The 16,112-nt window shown below is 46.2% G+C and overlaps 5 protein-coding genes across 6 annotated transcripts; 3 read left to right on the top strand and 2 right to left on the bottom strand.

Annotated features, from left to right (window-relative positions):
• Positions 1-757: 757 nt before the first annotated feature.
• On the bottom strand, positions 758-3,337 carry LOC108610849 (uncharacterized). Its single transcript, XM_018003204.2, has one exon. It carries the CDS (start codon positions 3,115-3,117, stop codon positions 1,213-1,215), a length of 1,905 nt encoding a protein of 634 aa, XP_017858693.2. The 5' UTR covers positions 3,118-3,337; the 3' UTR covers positions 758-1,212.
• Positions 3,338-4,362: 1,025 nt separating this feature from the next.
• On the top strand, positions 4,363-7,068 carry LOC108610847 (uncharacterized). Its single transcript, XM_018003202.2, has 2 exons — positions 4,363-5,803; positions 5,864-7,068. The coding sequence occupies exons 1-2, from the start codon at positions 4,635-4,637 to the stop codon at positions 6,729-6,731; spliced, it is 2,037 nt and encodes a 678-aa protein (XP_017858691.1). The 5' UTR covers positions 4,363-4,634; the 3' UTR covers positions 6,732-7,068.
• Positions 7,069-7,339: 271 nt separating this feature from the next.
• On the bottom strand, positions 7,340-11,584 carry LOC108610850 (PAT complex subunit CCDC47). 2 transcript variants are annotated; one of them, XM_089465109.1, is made up of 4 exons: positions 11,439-11,584; positions 8,307-9,214; positions 7,894-8,241; positions 7,340-7,821 (listed from the first exon to the last, which is right to left on the bottom strand). In XM_089465109.1, exons 2-4 carry the CDS (start codon positions 9,144-9,146, stop codon positions 7,582-7,584), a joined length of 1,428 nt encoding a protein of 475 aa, XP_089321235.1. In that variant the 5' UTR covers positions 9,147-9,214; positions 11,439-11,584; the 3' UTR covers positions 7,340-7,581. The 2 variants fall into 2 exon arrangements, with proteins under 2 accessions (XP_089321235.1, XP_017858694.1); XM_018003205.2 differs by lacking the exon at positions 11,439-11,584 and having other exon boundaries at positions 8,307-9,259.
• On the top strand, positions 9,546-13,994 carry LeuRS (Leucyl-tRNA synthetase). Its single transcript, XM_018003201.2, has 6 exons — positions 9,546-9,704; positions 9,878-10,713; positions 10,772-11,343; positions 11,617-12,075; positions 12,141-13,384; positions 13,442-13,994. Exons 1-6 carry the CDS (start codon positions 9,702-9,704, stop codon positions 13,877-13,879), a joined length of 3,552 nt encoding a protein of 1,183 aa, XP_017858690.1. The 5' UTR covers positions 9,546-9,701; the 3' UTR covers positions 13,880-13,994.
• Positions 13,995-14,139: 145 nt separating this feature from the next.
• On the top strand, positions 14,140-15,484 carry LOC108610851 (trypsin-1). The gene is made up of 2 exons (XM_018003206.2): positions 14,140-14,788; positions 14,850-15,484. The coding sequence occupies exons 1-2, from the start codon at positions 14,517-14,519 to the stop codon at positions 15,403-15,405; spliced, it is 828 nt and encodes a 275-aa protein (XP_017858695.1). The 5' UTR covers positions 14,140-14,516; the 3' UTR covers positions 15,406-15,484.
• The last annotated feature ends 628 nt before the right edge of the window (positions 15,485-16,112 follow it).

Below are 16,112 nucleotides of genomic sequence, written 5' to 3'. Positions count from 1 at the left end.
TCGCTCTGCTCTTTGCTCTCCACACACGAGAGCTCTTCTACACAGCTGTCAGCTCTATGCCCGTACCCCCTTCACGCAGCGCCACGCCTCCCGCCCAGCCAGCGGAAGCAGCAAACACTTTTCGCACAGAGCCCACTCAGCAGCATGCCTCCAAAGTGGCTGTGGAATATGTTTATCCATGCCGTATATCTATATATATCAGCATCAACTATAGATACATGTAGTATATATAGTCATATGTATATATGAATATCTGTACAATCGCATCAGCTGTGTAGCGAGCATTCGCATTCGACTCGAACTGTTTACACACAATTCTTTCTTTTGAATACACTCATTTTGTTTTTAGAATCGAATAATTACTAATCGTGGGCACTTTTCAGCTGCCATGAGATCAGCAAGAACCCTTGGAAATCTATTGCGAAGGACAGTCTTGAGATGAGAGCAAACGAGTGAGAGCTCTGACCCTCAATTGTATCAATATTTTTTAATGGGAACATAATAAATCGTAGCAATAGGCTATAGGGCATTATTAAGTATTGAATATAATGCGACTGCTAAGCAGATGTACAATATTGTATAATATATGTAAAATAATTTAGACTCAATGGTGTTAAGTCATCAATATAAAATACCATATGATAATTCAGAGAGAAATCCACTTGAAGAGCCTCACTATAAAAAAGGCTTGAGAATGAAGAAAAAAATATTTAAGTTCTTTCACAAATCGTTCGACTCATACAAAAATTACAATATATAATTTTAATAACTTTAATATACTTTTAATTTTTATTTATAAGATAATTTTAAATAACTATTTTTGATTAATATAAAAATTTAAATTTACTGCACAACTTGAATTTCCATAATAATCAAAGCTAATTATTTAATAAAATCCTGAATCCTTAGGCAAATTCATGGCTGAACTCACCTGCCAAAGTCTAATTAGGCTACATAGAGTAAACTTAAAACGGTGAATTTCCACACAATTTATACACGAAAATTTCCTTAAAAACTACGGGAAAACAATACAATTAAAATTTGCGCAGGGCGAGCGGGCACAGCGGCCATTGTCGTCCACTGGAGTAGCGGGGGGCAAGCAGCTTGATGATATGGCCCAGGAGACGGTGATCTATATGCAGATGAGTCACGGCTGCTCCTGGCCATCTCCTCAAGTTGCTTGGGCCGCTAGACCAGAGAGCTGACCTGAGGCTAGGCTCTGGCCTTCAGTGTGCGCGGAGTGCCAAGTCGTGTGGCGCCAGGGCTGGATGGCTGGCTCTGGGTGGCAGCTCGCGTCATGCCCTGCTCGCTGGTGGCGGTGGAGCGTTGGGGAGTGGCACCACCGAGCGGAACAGTGAGCGAGCTGCTGGCGAGGCCGCCTGTCGTGCCGCCCGAGGTCATGGTGTAGATGTGCCGGCGGAGCACTCGGATGTGCTTCTGCGAGACCTCGAAGTTGTGGACGAGCGTGTGCAGCTGCGTCTGCAGCTCGGCGATGAGGCTGTCGCGCTCTTGGATCAGGCTCGACGTCGAGTTCTGGCTGCGGCTGAGCTTCAGCTCCAGATCGTAGATGCGCTTCTGTAGCTCGCGACGCTGCTTCTCCGTTTGCTCGCGATGCCGCGACAGCTGGCGCTTGCCCGCCGCCTGCAGCGTGTCCAGCTGCAGCTTGGTTGTGGTCAGCTCCTCGGCGAGTCGTCGCTTCTCCGTCTTGAGCGCCGCATTGTAGTTCTTGAAGATCTTGAGATCGCGCTCGGCCGCCTTCAAGCGATTGACGGTGATCAGCTTGCGCTTGCCCAGGTCGTCGATCTTGCTCTTCAGCTGAGCGGCCTCCTTCTGCAGCGAGTGCAGCTTCTCGGCCATCACGCAGTTCTCGCGCAGCACATTCTCATACTTGGTGTGCTCCTCGCGCATCAGCATCGGCAGCTGGGCGACGCTCTTCAGCTTGCTGTCGATCTTGGAGCGCAGCGTGTCGATGTCGTGGTAGATGCTCGACTCCAGCTGCTGGTTGTTCACGTGCAGCTTGTCGATCTCATGCTTCTGCGTCTTCATGATCTCCTGGGCCTTCACGCAGCGCGTGTGGTAGTCGCTGATCCGCTCCTGCTGGTGCCGTATGATGTTGCGGAACTGCACCTGCTCGTTCTTGAGGTCCTTAATCGTGCTGTACAGCTGACTGAACTCGCCGCTGTCCAGATCGTAGCCATAATTCTTCTTGTGATCCTGCTGCGTATTGATCACGTCCTTGAGCACATGGTACATTTCCTTGAACGATGGGTCGTTCTCCTGCTCCCCCGCTGATGTGCGCAGGGCCCGGCGTGCATGGCCACGCCCCAACACTTGCTGGCCATAGCCAGCTGGCTGACTCCTCAGCTTCGACTGATGCCGATGATCCTTGCGCTTGCCCAGCGACGTTGGCGCCGCCTGCATCGTGTCGGAGGAGTTGGGCACAGCCAGCACCGTCATGAAGCTGCTGTTGCTGCAGAAGACGTTCTTGCCGTGGCGGCCCGTGACCGTCAGATCGGAGTCCATGCTCGTGGAGGATGGGCAACAGCTGTCTAACAGGCCTCCATCCCCATCCCCATCCGTTTCGCTTGGCAGCTCCATCTCCGGACTCGGGCAGCGTCGGGATACAAACTGGCCGTGCTTCTGCTGCATTTCGCTCAGCTCGAAGTTGATCTTCATGTACTTCTTCTCCAGGTCCTTGGTCGTCTCATTGTACTCCTTAAGCTCCTGCTTGTACTTGGTTAGCTCGTGCTTCAACTTGGCCCCCATCTCATCGCCTTGCGGCACGCTTCGTCTCTTCGGCGTACACGACCGCTGCTCTTCCTCATCGTCCTCCTCGTCGTCCACCAAGCCGAACTGATCGCCGTCGCTGAGCGCCTCGTCCTCGTCCACACAGTCGTTGTTGTTGCTGTTGTTACTGTTGCTGTTGTTGTTGTTGGCATCGCTCGACGACAGATTTTTGTTGTGTAGACTTATGTAACTGGTCTGCTTCAGAGCCTTGCCGTTTGTGTTGTCCCCCTCCGGTTGCTTCCCCATCGACTCGGCCTGCTCTTGCCCGACGGGGGAGACTCCTCTGGTCGCCGGTTCGTTATTAGCTTTGTAGCTGACCGGAATTAACATTTACAATAATTTTGTGTTCAGCCGGTTTCTCTATACACTTCCGTAATTTTTGTCCTGTCTTTTTACCAACAGATAAATTTTAAAAGGAATCTCACATTTATTTACCAAAAATAATTAGTAGTTCAACATGGAACAATATCAAATTATTATCAATAATTTTTTTTCTTTTCTTTATAAATGCCTACTAAACTAGAGATTTTTTAAAGGATGTTTCCAAAATTTTAGCAATTTCGTATATTTTTCTAAAAATAATATAATATTCATTTATAATCATATACTACTCGAAGGAAGCGACTTGTTAGGTGATTCAGATGATTCTCACGATTCAGGTGATTCTCCAGCAATTCCTCAAGTGAATTAAATATAGCAAAGGTGGAATGCGACATTATCTCTATTTAACACTAAACAAGTTTATATATCTTCGTCTATAAAGATACTAAAATACCTATTTAACACCAAACAAGTTTATATATCTTCGTCTATAAAGATATCAAGTTTTATAAGGATAATGCAGTATTTACTATCAATCCAGAGATCCGTGATTCATGGATTGTGATGTTTTAGCCATGATATATGAATAAAAGATCTGTGATTTATAAACATTGTTGCATGATCATTGATCTTTAGTCTATGCTATATATATGTATATCCATAATCTATGATTTATATATTTATATTTCTATATCTATTAATTACATTATATTAGATATATGATTATTGATTCACGATCTACGATATATAACCATGATCAATGATCTATGATCTGTGTCATTTGAGCTTAGATCGCTGACATATGATCCGAAACATAATTTTCATATAGATCATAATCTATAAATCCTTATTTCTTTGATTTCAGTTTGCTAAAACTAATAAGAATAATAATGGCTAGAGGCCAACACTATTCTAGGAATCTGAAAATTAAACACTGCATATTTGTGGATGCAAAAGAATTCGAGTAAACATCAATTCTTTCAGTTTTAGCATGCATAATTAATAACATAATAAATAAACATAATGAATAAACATGTGTATAAAGTCTTTCGTTGTAGAACTATACGAGAGAAAATAGAAAAAATATTTTTAAATATATATTTTATATATTCCTATGCCGTTTATGACTTGTTTGCTTAAAAATATATACCAATAGCTTCAATTTGACTCCCAAAAATATTGATTACTCTGATTGTGATGATTTGTAGAAGTCTCGATGCGAACTTGAATTTCGATCATAGGACCCATCAAAGCAGGCCTGGGCACATATTTTTCGAAGCGTGAAAATCCATACAAACATTGTTCAGTTCATTTTAGTTGTTTAAAAAAACAACACAACACCCTTAAAATTTTATAGTAATCAATTCCAGAATATATTACCAAAATTTTAAGATTATGCTTTAAAATTACGAGTGATTGGAGCTTATATAAAAAAGAAACCATCTTGGAACCATTGAACGTTACCACACGAGAGACAAAGGGGCAACATCATTTTGCTTACTTAGAGTAATTAATTATCCAACAAAATGGCTGACAATGAGGGAGCCGCGGAAGAGCAGGAGTTCGATGAGGACGATGGCATGGCAGCCATGGATGAGGGTGGCATGGAGGAGGGCATTGAAGATGACTTATTCTCACGCCTGGGCGAGTCTTCGGATGATCCGGAGCAGAGACGAATGTATCACGAGTATTTGGCGCTAATCAAGGAGATCGACTGCCAGAACAGGATTATACAGGACATTAAGATGCAGGTGATGGACATGTGCGAGCGACCCTGTAAAACGCGCAACGAGCTGCGCGAGATCAAACGTCTGCGCATCTGCATGGAACAGGAAAACATCAAGCTGCACACCATGATGAACCGGGCCGTGAAGCTGCAGAACTTCGGATCCCGTCGTCATTATCGCGAACTGAACATGACCACCACCGTCGATGAGGACAATATATCGCCATATTGCATGGGTCCCTGTGGCGCACCAGCTGGAGGCAGTGGCGCAACAGCTACCGAGTGTAGCGACGAGGCCCCCTCCAGCTGCTGCCAAGCGGAGGGCCAGGAGGATCGGCTCATTAAGGCGCTGAGCAAGGCCATGCAGAAGATGAAGGGCGCCTGTCCGGAGGATATGAAAATGATGCAGGAAATCGCCTGCGCCATAATGGCCTCCAAGTCCAAGCCGAAGCAGGTCTGCAATCCAGGGCCATGCCAGAAGGCGCAGTCGCCCTGTGAGGACAGCAGCAGCAGCATCCAAGGACCTCCATGCCCGCCCTGCCCACCGCCGCCGTGTCGGCCAGCGAAGCGCTCTCGCCAGCGTGCACAGTCGCCCTGTCCACCACCGTGTCCGCCGCCCTGCCCGCCGCCGTGCAGCAAGAGCGACTCGCTCGACAAGCTGAAGCGTCGCATCGTCAACATGCAATGCTCGGTGAAGAAGCTGCTCAACGAGGTCAGCAAGCGCGAGACACAGGAGCCAACGTCGTGCGGCGGCTTCGATGATGATGATGACCACGATCATGATCATGATGATAGCTGCAATGCGGGCTCGGTGCGTCCGCCTTGCCCAGAGGATCCCGATCCGCTGGTCATCTGTGGCGGCAAGCGCAACACCAAGGCGGACAAGTACGAGAAGATGAAGGAGAACTACGCACGACTGTTGACACAGTTTCAGCGCAAGGACTGCCAAATGAAGGAGCTGGAGAAACGGTGAGAGAGCTCTTAGCACTCAGCTGAGATCCTTGATTAACTTCTTTTCATCTGCTTTAGCATGAAGGGTTTCATGGGCAGCTGTGGTGGCGGGGGCAAAGGAGCAACCTCGGACGCTGACGCCGCTGAGTTGAATCTGCTGCGTGCCCGGGTCAACGAGCTGAAGGAGGAACAGCTGGAGTTCAAGTGCATCATGAAGGAGCAGTCGCAACAGCTGGAGGACTATCGCAACAAGTACATGCTGGCTCAGCAGAAGGTGGAGGAGCAGTGCGTCTCTCTGGAGAAGCTGAACATGAACAACAAACGCATCGAGCAGCAGATCAACACGGAGGTGAAGGAAATACGCTCCAAGTTCCAGGAGAAGCTCAACGAGCTGCTGCACTTCCCCAAGCTGCTCGAGAACGAGCAGCTGAAGCTGGCGCAGGTGTGCAAGGAGAAGGATGATCTGCAGAGCAAACTTGTGGTCGTCTGCAAGGAGCTGAAGTCCTGCAAGACGCAGATGGAGGCTCCCACCCAGGATCTGGGACCTCAGTTGGCCCAGTGCCAGCTCGATCTGTCCCAGGCCCGGAATGAAATCGAGGAGCTGCTGCGCCAGCGCGATCTCTTCTGCGAGCAGCTGAAGACCACACAGGACGATCTGGACACATTGCGCACCGAGTCCGCCAAGATTATTGCCGGCACCAAGGAGCGCGCCGAGATGATCAAAGCCCAGCAACAGGAGCAAATCAATCGCCTCGAGAAGGAGCTAGCCCAATGCCGTGCCACAGCCAGCCTGTCGGTCAACGATCGCGAGGCGGTCATCCGCGAAATGCAGGGCCAGCTCAACACCCTCTCCTACAGCTTCGATGCGGCCCAAAAGCAAATCAAAACCCTACGCAATCACATCGCCTACGTGTCCAACGAGAATTGCTTCCCGGTCAAATGTTAACACGGATCAGTTTTCACCAGATTTCAATGTTCTCATCCAACTGCCGTCCACCCTGTGCCTGTGTGTATGTGTGTGTGCGTGTGTGTATGCATGTGCTTGTGCGTGTGTGTGCGCGCGCCTCTGTGCTGCTAATGCCAAAGCTCCAAAGAATGCGTCTCTCAGGAAAGTGCGAAATGTCTGATGAGCTCCTGCTAATCTCTAGCAAAACTACATCAACTTTCAGCTCATGGTGAATCTTTAGTCGAACGGGATTTAGAAATACTCTAAATTACACATCACATACATGCATGCAGCTATATAATAATAATTTCTCTATAATAAAAGCGGTTCAAAATCATTCTTCATGTTGCAATACCTCAAAGGAGGAAGTGCCAGAGAACATAGGGGGATTGTTATATGAAAGTCGGAAGGCGGATGAGCGGTTGGGAGGGATGAACCTTATACATACATAATAAAAGCGATTCAGGTTTTGACTTCGATCAGGGAAAACAGGGATATGTAGAAACCTGCTCAAGGCATTTATAGACAAATTAAAGTATGAGAAAAAGATAGCCCTAGCGATATGATAAATTAGACAGTCAATCAAAAAATAAAATAAAAACAAAATATTTTTGACGTAAATAACAATTATGTGAATTTAATCCCACGAAATCTCCATTAATTTTTTGCTACAATCTGTATTTGATCAGTTAATAAAATTTGAAGCTGACTGTTTTTCGTTTTTTGTTTGGCGCTCAATAAGAAAATCAAATACTTTATTGCTTTAGTGTGGCATTTGAGAAATGGCCGCAAACTGTTCTAGGGTTTGTAAAGGAGCGCAAATAGATGGCACTACAGGGCGCCATAAGAGCTATAGCGATTTAACTGCTAGGCGCTTCATTTTGGGCGCATTCTTTTTGGCCTGACGTTTCTGTTCCTTGAGCTCCCAGCGGCGTTGCTTCTCTGGATCTTCCTCGGCGAGCACGCGCTCCTTCTCCTGCTTGCGCTTATCTTCGCGGCGCTGAGCGGCTGCCTCGGCACGAGCGGCATGGGTGCTCTTCAGGAACTCCTCCTCGACGCGCAGACGATTCTTGTCTGCCTTAGCTTTGGCCTGCAATTTAAATTTACGGTGTTAGGATATTGCTTTTCTCGTAGAGCGCTGACTAGCTGTGTGACCACTAACCTCCTTGGACATACGGTAGACTTTTAAGCGTTCCATTAGATAAAATATCAACAATAACAAGGGTTTAATGGTCTCCATTTCGGCATGTTTGGGCAGATTGAAACCGGCCAATAGCACAGGCCGCGTCTCTGGCTGCTTCAGCGTGTTGCCTTCCTCCTGTTGGATTTGGCCGCTGAACTGATCCGAGATGTGCAGGTAATCGATATAGCTTTGGTATTTGTTAAGTGCAGTTATAACACGTGACTCGAGTATGGCGGATGTGGCTTCTGGAATTTCAGAAAGCACGCCAAAACCACTGGGAACATTATAGCGATCCTCCGGTTTGGAAACTAAACTACAAAACTTGCTCTGCAAAAAAACGAAAATGAAGAGGTTTAAACTGATTTCCGCTGGCTCAGCAGTTCATGACTTACCAAATCTGTGTACTCTTTGAATATTTTCGTTATAGTCTTCTTGCTGCCGACTGCAAACACAAATGAATCCATTAGCCCACGTGTTAATTCGATTTTGATGTGCACCTGATCCAGCTGGGGTCGCATCAGACCCGCAACAAGTGACACCAAGTCCTGACGCTTGATCATCTTGAGCTCTACGAGCATGCCCTCGCAGCATGTGCGACCGGAGCACCACAGGGTGTATAAGCTTTCGCTCTCCTTAATCAGTCCCGGATTCTCGTTCTCTACTTTACCATCGTCGCCGACCAGCGCAAAGTTTTCGTCGAGGAGAGCTTTATGCGTGCTGAACCAGAGCTGCGCCAGGCGCGCATTCTTTGCTTTGCCAGCAAAGAAGTTGGCGAAATAGGCCAGGAGACCGGCTACCATTAGCATTTCCATCCAATAAGAATCCCAGTGGGTGCGGAAATGTAATGGTATATTCTGTATCTTCAGCTTTGGCTCCGTCTTCTGATCAATGGGTGGCTCCATGGTGTCACCAGCATCGTAGCCTTCAAACTCCTCTTCGTCCTGGAAATGTTCAAATTCATCGTCGTTCTCAACGAGACCGTCTTCCTCGTCATCGTTAGAAACAGATTTCTTGGGCACTTCCTGACGTTCTAAGTGGCTTTCTCTGCCTGCACCTCTGGATGAGTCGGCATTCTCTGCGGTTTCTGTATCGTAGCTGGCATCCACAAAGTCATCGTCGAATTCCGCAAAATCATTGTCCGTTTCATCTTCGCCATTGGTGTTTACATTTGCGCTGTTCATCTGACACGCGCACAATAGCGCCAGCAACAAAAATGCAAGCACTGGTCGCATTTTTTAATACAAACACAGAAAAAATAACGTAATTCAGCTAATATTAACCTAAATCTAAAACTTTTCACCTAATAAAAAAAAAGTAGGTTAAGTGGACTGAAAATATCGATAAAATAATGGGAGCATCGCTTCTCGATAATAAAATACTCACGATATTGAATTAAATACTAAACAGTTGCGGAACAGTTGAGCACGTTTAAATATGCAAAGTGTTTGGGGAACGCGCAATTAGAATTTAGAACATGTGTGAAGGTGGAAAATGCTGATCGTCTCCATATTATATAAAATATAAGTAATAAACGAATGTCGTAACGTCATGCTATGCTGTGCCACTAACCAGAGTGGTTAGTGGCTGTGCCCGGGAAATCAAACTTCGTTTTTATTCTCACCTCGATATATCGATACTTGCATACGTATTTCGATTGCAAAAACGATAATAGCCTTTTAGCCGCCGTAGCGAAGTAAACACGTTGCAATTTGCAATTTGTTGGTTGCTGGTTAATTCAGTAAATATTAAGTGAACTTATAATAAACTGCACAGCCAAATAAAGGAATATGGTAAGTGAAAATATATAAAAATATTACCGGCATAGCCAACTTGCTTACTACCCGGTATATTCCAATAATAAATTCCACGGGGACAAAATCCGCAACCTGATGCAATATTTGCATCGAATGACAATCAAAAACGAAATAATTACAATATTTGAATATATGCATGACGCCAATAGGCAAATGTCGAACGCAAAGGCACCTTCAAGGTGGAATTTCTGCAGAAAATCGAGCGCGAGGTGCAAGAGCGATGGGAAAAAGAGCGTGTACACGAAACAGATGCTCCAACTGAGCCCAAAAAGCAGCAGAGCGAAAAATTCTTTGTCACATTTCCGTTTCCCTATATGAATGGACGCTTGCACTTGGGGCACACATTCTCCATGTCGAAGGCCGAGTATGCTGTGCGCTACCATCGTCTCAAGGGACGTCGTGTGCTGTGGCCTTTCGGATTCCATTGCACGGGTATGCCGATCAAGGCGTGCGCCGATAAGCTGGCACGAGAACTGGAGACATTTGGCTATCCACCCAAGTTTCCGGACACGGAGGAAGAGGCGCCAGCCGTTGAACAGTCGCAGTCGGAGGTGCCCAAGGACAAATCCAAGGGAAAGAAGAGCAAAGCTGTTGCCAAAACAGGTAGTGCCAAATACCAATGGCAAATCATGCAAAGCCTTGGCCTGCAGGATGAGGAAATCAAGCAATTCGCCAATGCCGAGCATTGGCTGGGCTATTTCCCACCGCTTGCGGTGCAGGATCTGAAACGCATCGGTGTGCACGTAGACTGGCGTCGCACGTTTATAACCACCGATGCAAATCCCTATTTTGACTCATTTGTTCGCTGGCAGTTCAATCATTTGAAGCAGCGCGGCAAGATCATGTATGGCAAGCGCTATACAATTTATTCGCCCAAAGACGGACAGCCCTGCATGGATCACGATCGCTCCAGCGGCGAAGGCGTTGGCCCCCAAGAATATACTCTGATCAAAATGAAAGTGCTGCAGACACCCAAAGCTTTAAGGTAATGCCCCGATCTGCAATTGTAAACTTAGACAGTAATGTCATTGAATTCCTTACAGTGCCATTAAGCAGCCCATCTTCTTGGTGGCAGCAACATTGCGTCCGGAGACGATGTACGGCCAAACGAACTGCTGGCTGCATCCAGACATCAAGTACATTGCCTGGCAAAGCACGCGCGACAACGAAGTGTGGGTCAGTACTCACCGGGCCGCTCGGAACATGTCCTACCAAGGCTTTACCGCCGAGGACGGCAAAATTGATGTACTGGCCGAAGTGACTGGCCTGGAGCTCCTAGGTGTACCATTGTCGGCGCCGCTAACTAGTCACAAAAAAATCTACACACTGCCTATGCTGAGTATTAAAGCGGATAAAGGTACGGGCGTGGTGACCTCGGTGCCCTCTGACTCGCCCGACGACTATGCGGCTCTCCTGGATCTGCAGAAAAAGGAGGCATTCCGTCAAAAGTATGGCCTAACCGATGAAATGGTGCTGCCATACGGGCCGATACCCATTATCGAAGTTCCAACACTCGGCAAGCTCAGTGCTGTGCATGCCTACGACACGCTCAAGATTCAATCGCAGAACGACAAGGAAAAACTGGCTGAAGCCAAGGAACTTTGCTATTTGAAGAGTAAGTGTCATTATTGGAGGGGGGATAATATGTATAATTGCTTTTGGAGTCTATTGAGGAATTTTGAAAAATGAATTATACATATCCATACATACCTTTAATTTATAATTTCGATATATCACACAATTTACCAACTGTTAGGCTAATTAGAATAAAAAAGACTGATCTTTATAAAGCTTTTAGGATTAATGACTCATAATCAACTAAGAAGATAAAAAATGTATATGAATGAATCCTAGAAATTTTTCTGATTGATATGTTTATACTTCACAGGCTTCTATGATGGCGTAATGCTGGTGGGCGAGTTCGCTGGTCGTAAAATCCAGGACGTGAAAAAGATGTTGCAAAAGCAATTGGTTGATGCCAAGGAGGCGGATATTTACTATGAACCAGAGAAGTTGATCATGTCACGCTCAGCGGATGAGTGCGTGGTGGCGCTGTGTAATCAATGGTATCTGAACTATGGCGAGCCCGAATGGCAGGCACAGGCAATGAAAATACTGCAGGACATGGAGACGTTCCACGAGGAGGCGCGCAACAACTTTGAGGCGTGTCTGAACTGGTTGCACGAGTACGCCTGCTCGCGTACCTATGGCCTGGGCACCAAACTGCCCTGGGATGAGCAGTGGCTCATTGAATCGTTGTCGGACTCAACCATCTATATGGCCTTCTATACGGTTGTTCACCTGCTGCAAGGCGGCACTTTCCGTGGCGAGAAGCCAGGACCATTCGGTAGTTGAGATTGTAAAACGCTTGTCTATTATATGACTGACTCCTCGACAATTTACTTTCTATAGGTATCAAACCTGAAGATATGACCGCTGACGTCTGGGACTATATATTCTTTAAAGAGACGCCTCTGCCAAAGAAGACAGCTATTAAAAAGGAGCACTTGGCTGTGCTGCGCCGGGAATTCGAGTACTGGTATCCCATGGATCTGCGTGTGTCTGGCAAAGATTTGATTCAGAACCATTTGACTTTCTGCCTGTACAATCATGCAGCCATTTGGCCCAATGATGAAACAAAGTGGCCCAAGGGCATGCGTGTCAATGGTCACTTGCTGCTCAATTCAGCCAAGATGTCCAAGTCAGATGGCAATTTCCTGACCCTCTACGAAGCTGTACAGAAATTCTCGGCGGACGGCATGCGCCTGTGCCTTGCCGACGCTGGCGATAGCGTAGAGGACGCCAACTTTGTGGAGAGCACCGCGGATGCGGGAATTCTGCGTTTGTACACATTCATTGAGTGGGTCAAGGAGATGCTGGCTACGCGCACCAGCCTGCGCCATGATGCTGTCAAGACCTTCAATGACCAAGTCTTCCTGAGCGAGCTGAACCTGAAGACAAAACAGACGGATGATAACTATCGTCGTATGTTGTTCAAGGAAGCCCTGCGCAGCGGATTCTATGAGCTGCAGCTGGCTCGTGACAAGTATCGCGAGCTGTGTGGTGCCCAGGGCATGCACGAGGAGTTGGTCATGGAGTTTATACGTCGCCAGGCGCTGTTGGTGTCGCCGATTTGCCCGCACATGGCGGAGCACGTGTGGGGTCTGCTGGGCAACAAGGAATCTATTGTCCATGCTCGTTGGCCCGAAGTGGGCGCCATAAATGAGAACGACATCATGCGCTCTGAGTATTTGATGGAGGCGGCGCATTCTTTCCGCCTTAACTTGAAGAATCTGCTGCAAGTCAGGGGCAAGGGTGGCAAAGAGAAGGCTGTGGATGTCCAGACACCGAAGCCCAATCGCGGTCTCGTTTGGGTGGCCAAAACGTATCCGCCGTGGCAGTGCTGCGTGTTGGATACCATGCGGGAGATGTATAACAAGGACACCAAAACGCTGCCCGACAACAAGTTAATCGCAGTCACGCTGCAGCAGAAGCCCGAATTGAAAAAGTTCATGAAGCGTGTGATGCCCTTTGCACAAATGATACGCGAGAAAGTGGAGGCGGGCAAGGGCGTGGCTGCACTAGCGGTCACCCTGGAGTTCGATGAGCGCGAGGTGCTGCTCAGCAATCTCGACTATCTGAAGAACACCTTGGATGTGAGTAGCAAATTTACCTGAAAATGCTTGACTTATTTACACACTCTTCTACAACAGCTGGAAAGTCTAGAAATCAAATACACTGATGATCCCTCGGCACCTGAGAAGACGCGCGAGGAAGTGCGCCCTGGCTCACCCTTCATTAGCTTCAGTGTTGCGCCTCACGTCCCAGTTGAGCTGGTAAATCCAACGGAACGCTCGAGTCTGTTTCAGGTGAACACCATCATATCTGAAGGTGACACAGTGCAGTCCCTGCGCGAGAAACTCGCCAAGATTATCGGCCTTAAATCAGATCTGTCCACGCTCCAAATCTGGCGCTATGAGGATCCAGTAATGGGTCCACGGAAACTGCCCAACTTCCAGGACTATAAAACCGGAAAGACACTTCTTAGCGAGGGCAGTTTCGTTCTTGATGTGGCTGATAAACGAGTGAGCGTCAATCTTTCGGGGAAACTGACCGAGGTCGGACGTAATCTAATCTATGTGGTTGAGTAAAAATCTGATGCATGTTATAAGAGATACTTGAATTGAAATTGGAACACTGTAAAGAATTGTTGGCTATAAACGAATACCTTAATAAGCAATGTGCTTTGGTGTAACCGAAAATACACTTGACCCACTTTCAATTGTTTTATCAAGGTTGGTTCGGCTATACAGGCTAAAGCTAAGCTAGAGCTCGACTTTATCTACTGTGAAAATAAAGTACTGTAATCTATTGTATATGAAATGTGAAACTAGGTAAGTATTATACAAAAAATCAAATATATATATTTGTGTATTGATAGATAAGAGGTCTTTTTAATAAACTTGGAAGGTAATAAACTTAATTCAAAGTAGATTAGAAATTGAATTAGAATCTATATATTTGATTAAGTCCATCAAGAGCAATTCCCAATTTTTGTATATTTTGTAAAATCTATTCCAATTTTCTTAAAGTTAGTGTATCCAATATTCGTTTAGAGTATGTATTGCTTCTTCATTTCTTCCAATTATTTTAGTATGCCAACCTAGCAGGCTTAGATAAAGTCTCAGTGGGGTTTTTTGACTATCTGTTAGCTTAGCCTATTGAAGTTCTGGTCCGGTTTTATAAAAGCCGAGCACTTCTTTTCTGTGTGTCAAAGTCAAGTCAAAAATGTCGACGAAATTAGTGATTGTTCTGCTGCTTCAAGCCGCCGTTGCTGTCCTGGCGGGCGTCTGTTTGATACCTGAGCCCGTCAAGCGCCAACGATCGCTGGTCAATGAGCTCTTCAGACGACAGCCACGCCTCGATGGTCGCATTGTTGGTGGTCATCGCATAAACATAACAGATGCACCACATCAAATCTCGTTGCAAACATCCGACCACATTTGTGGCGGTTCACTAATCTCGAAAGAGTGGATAATAACGGCAGCTCATTGCACCTTGTAAGTTGTTCCGGCTGCAGATTCTACGTTGAGAAACTAACCGCAATTTTTTCTAATCCAGTGGCAAGCAAGCCAATCAGCTACGCGTGCGGCTGGGCACTTCTGAATGCTCCCGAAATGGACAACTGCTAAACATCAAACAGATTGTTCAACACGAAAAGTTCAACTACTCGAATATCAACAATGATTTTTCGCTGTTGCAGCTGCAGGAACCAATTGAATTCGATGAGACCAAGCAGGCTGTTAAGCTGCCGACACAGGATCAAGAGTTTAAGGACGGTGATGCGTGCTATGTTAGCGGCTGGGGCAGCACACAGAATCCTTTGGAGTCCCGCGACTGGCTGCGCCAGGTGAAGGTGCCGCTGGTCAACCAGGAGGAGTGCAACAAGAAATACAGTCGGTACGGCGGTGTGACAGATAGCATGATCTGTGCTGGATACATGCAAGGTGGCAAGGATGCCTGCCAGGGAGATTCTGGTGGTCCCATGGTGAATGGGGACGGCGTGTTGGTGGGCGTGGTGTCCTGGGGCTTTGGCTGTGCCATGCCCAACTTTCCGGGCGTATACTCCAGAGTAACTCATGTTCGTGAATGGATCAAGGAGCACAGCGGTGTTTAGCTAACTGAATGAATGAAATAAACGACCGAGGGAGGTTCCAGAAGTACCCCATCTAACAAATAAAAAACAATAACTATGATTTTAGACTTATGTGATTCTTTTACGGATTTTTTATAAATTCAATACCCTTTTTATACCCTGAACCCATTTTCAATGGGAAATCAGGGTATAATGGTTTTGTTGAAATGTATGTAACAGGGAGAAGGAGGCGTGGCAGACCCCACAAAGTATATATATTCTTGATCAGGATGACGAGCTGAGTTGATTTGGCCCTGTCCGTCTGTCTTTCCGTCTGTCCGTATGTATGAACGCGTCGATTTCAGAAGATATAAGAGCTAGAGACTTCAAATTTTTTTTAAAATGTCCGTAATTACAGCGCGCATATCAAGTTTATCATTAAAAATCGATAACTCATCCCGATCTTTTTTATCGATAAAAAACCTTATCGAAAACTAGTTATAAAATTATATCTTCTACACCTTTATTGCTAGTCTCCAAATTTTTAATGTATGCTTACATGCAATTTATACAATTTCGGGTTTTGTTAAAATTTACCCCCCACCCTTAAATTCACCCCCTCACCCTCACTTTTGTAAAAAGCGTATTTCAAATACTAGAGACTTGTGCTTTGGCAATTACATGCATATCCATGTTATAATCATAATCTGAAAGTTTTATGAAGATCGTACGTCCATAAAAAAAGTTAT

This window comes from Drosophila arizonae, chromosome 3 (genome assembly GCF_054131065.1).
Source record: "Drosophila arizonae isolate 15081-1271.41 chromosome 3, UAZ_ARI_1.0, whole genome shotgun sequence".
Lineage (NCBI taxonomy): Eukaryota > Metazoa > Arthropoda > Insecta > Diptera > Drosophilidae > Drosophila > Drosophila arizonae.
This window is presented reverse-complemented; position numbering and strand designations above follow the sequence as displayed.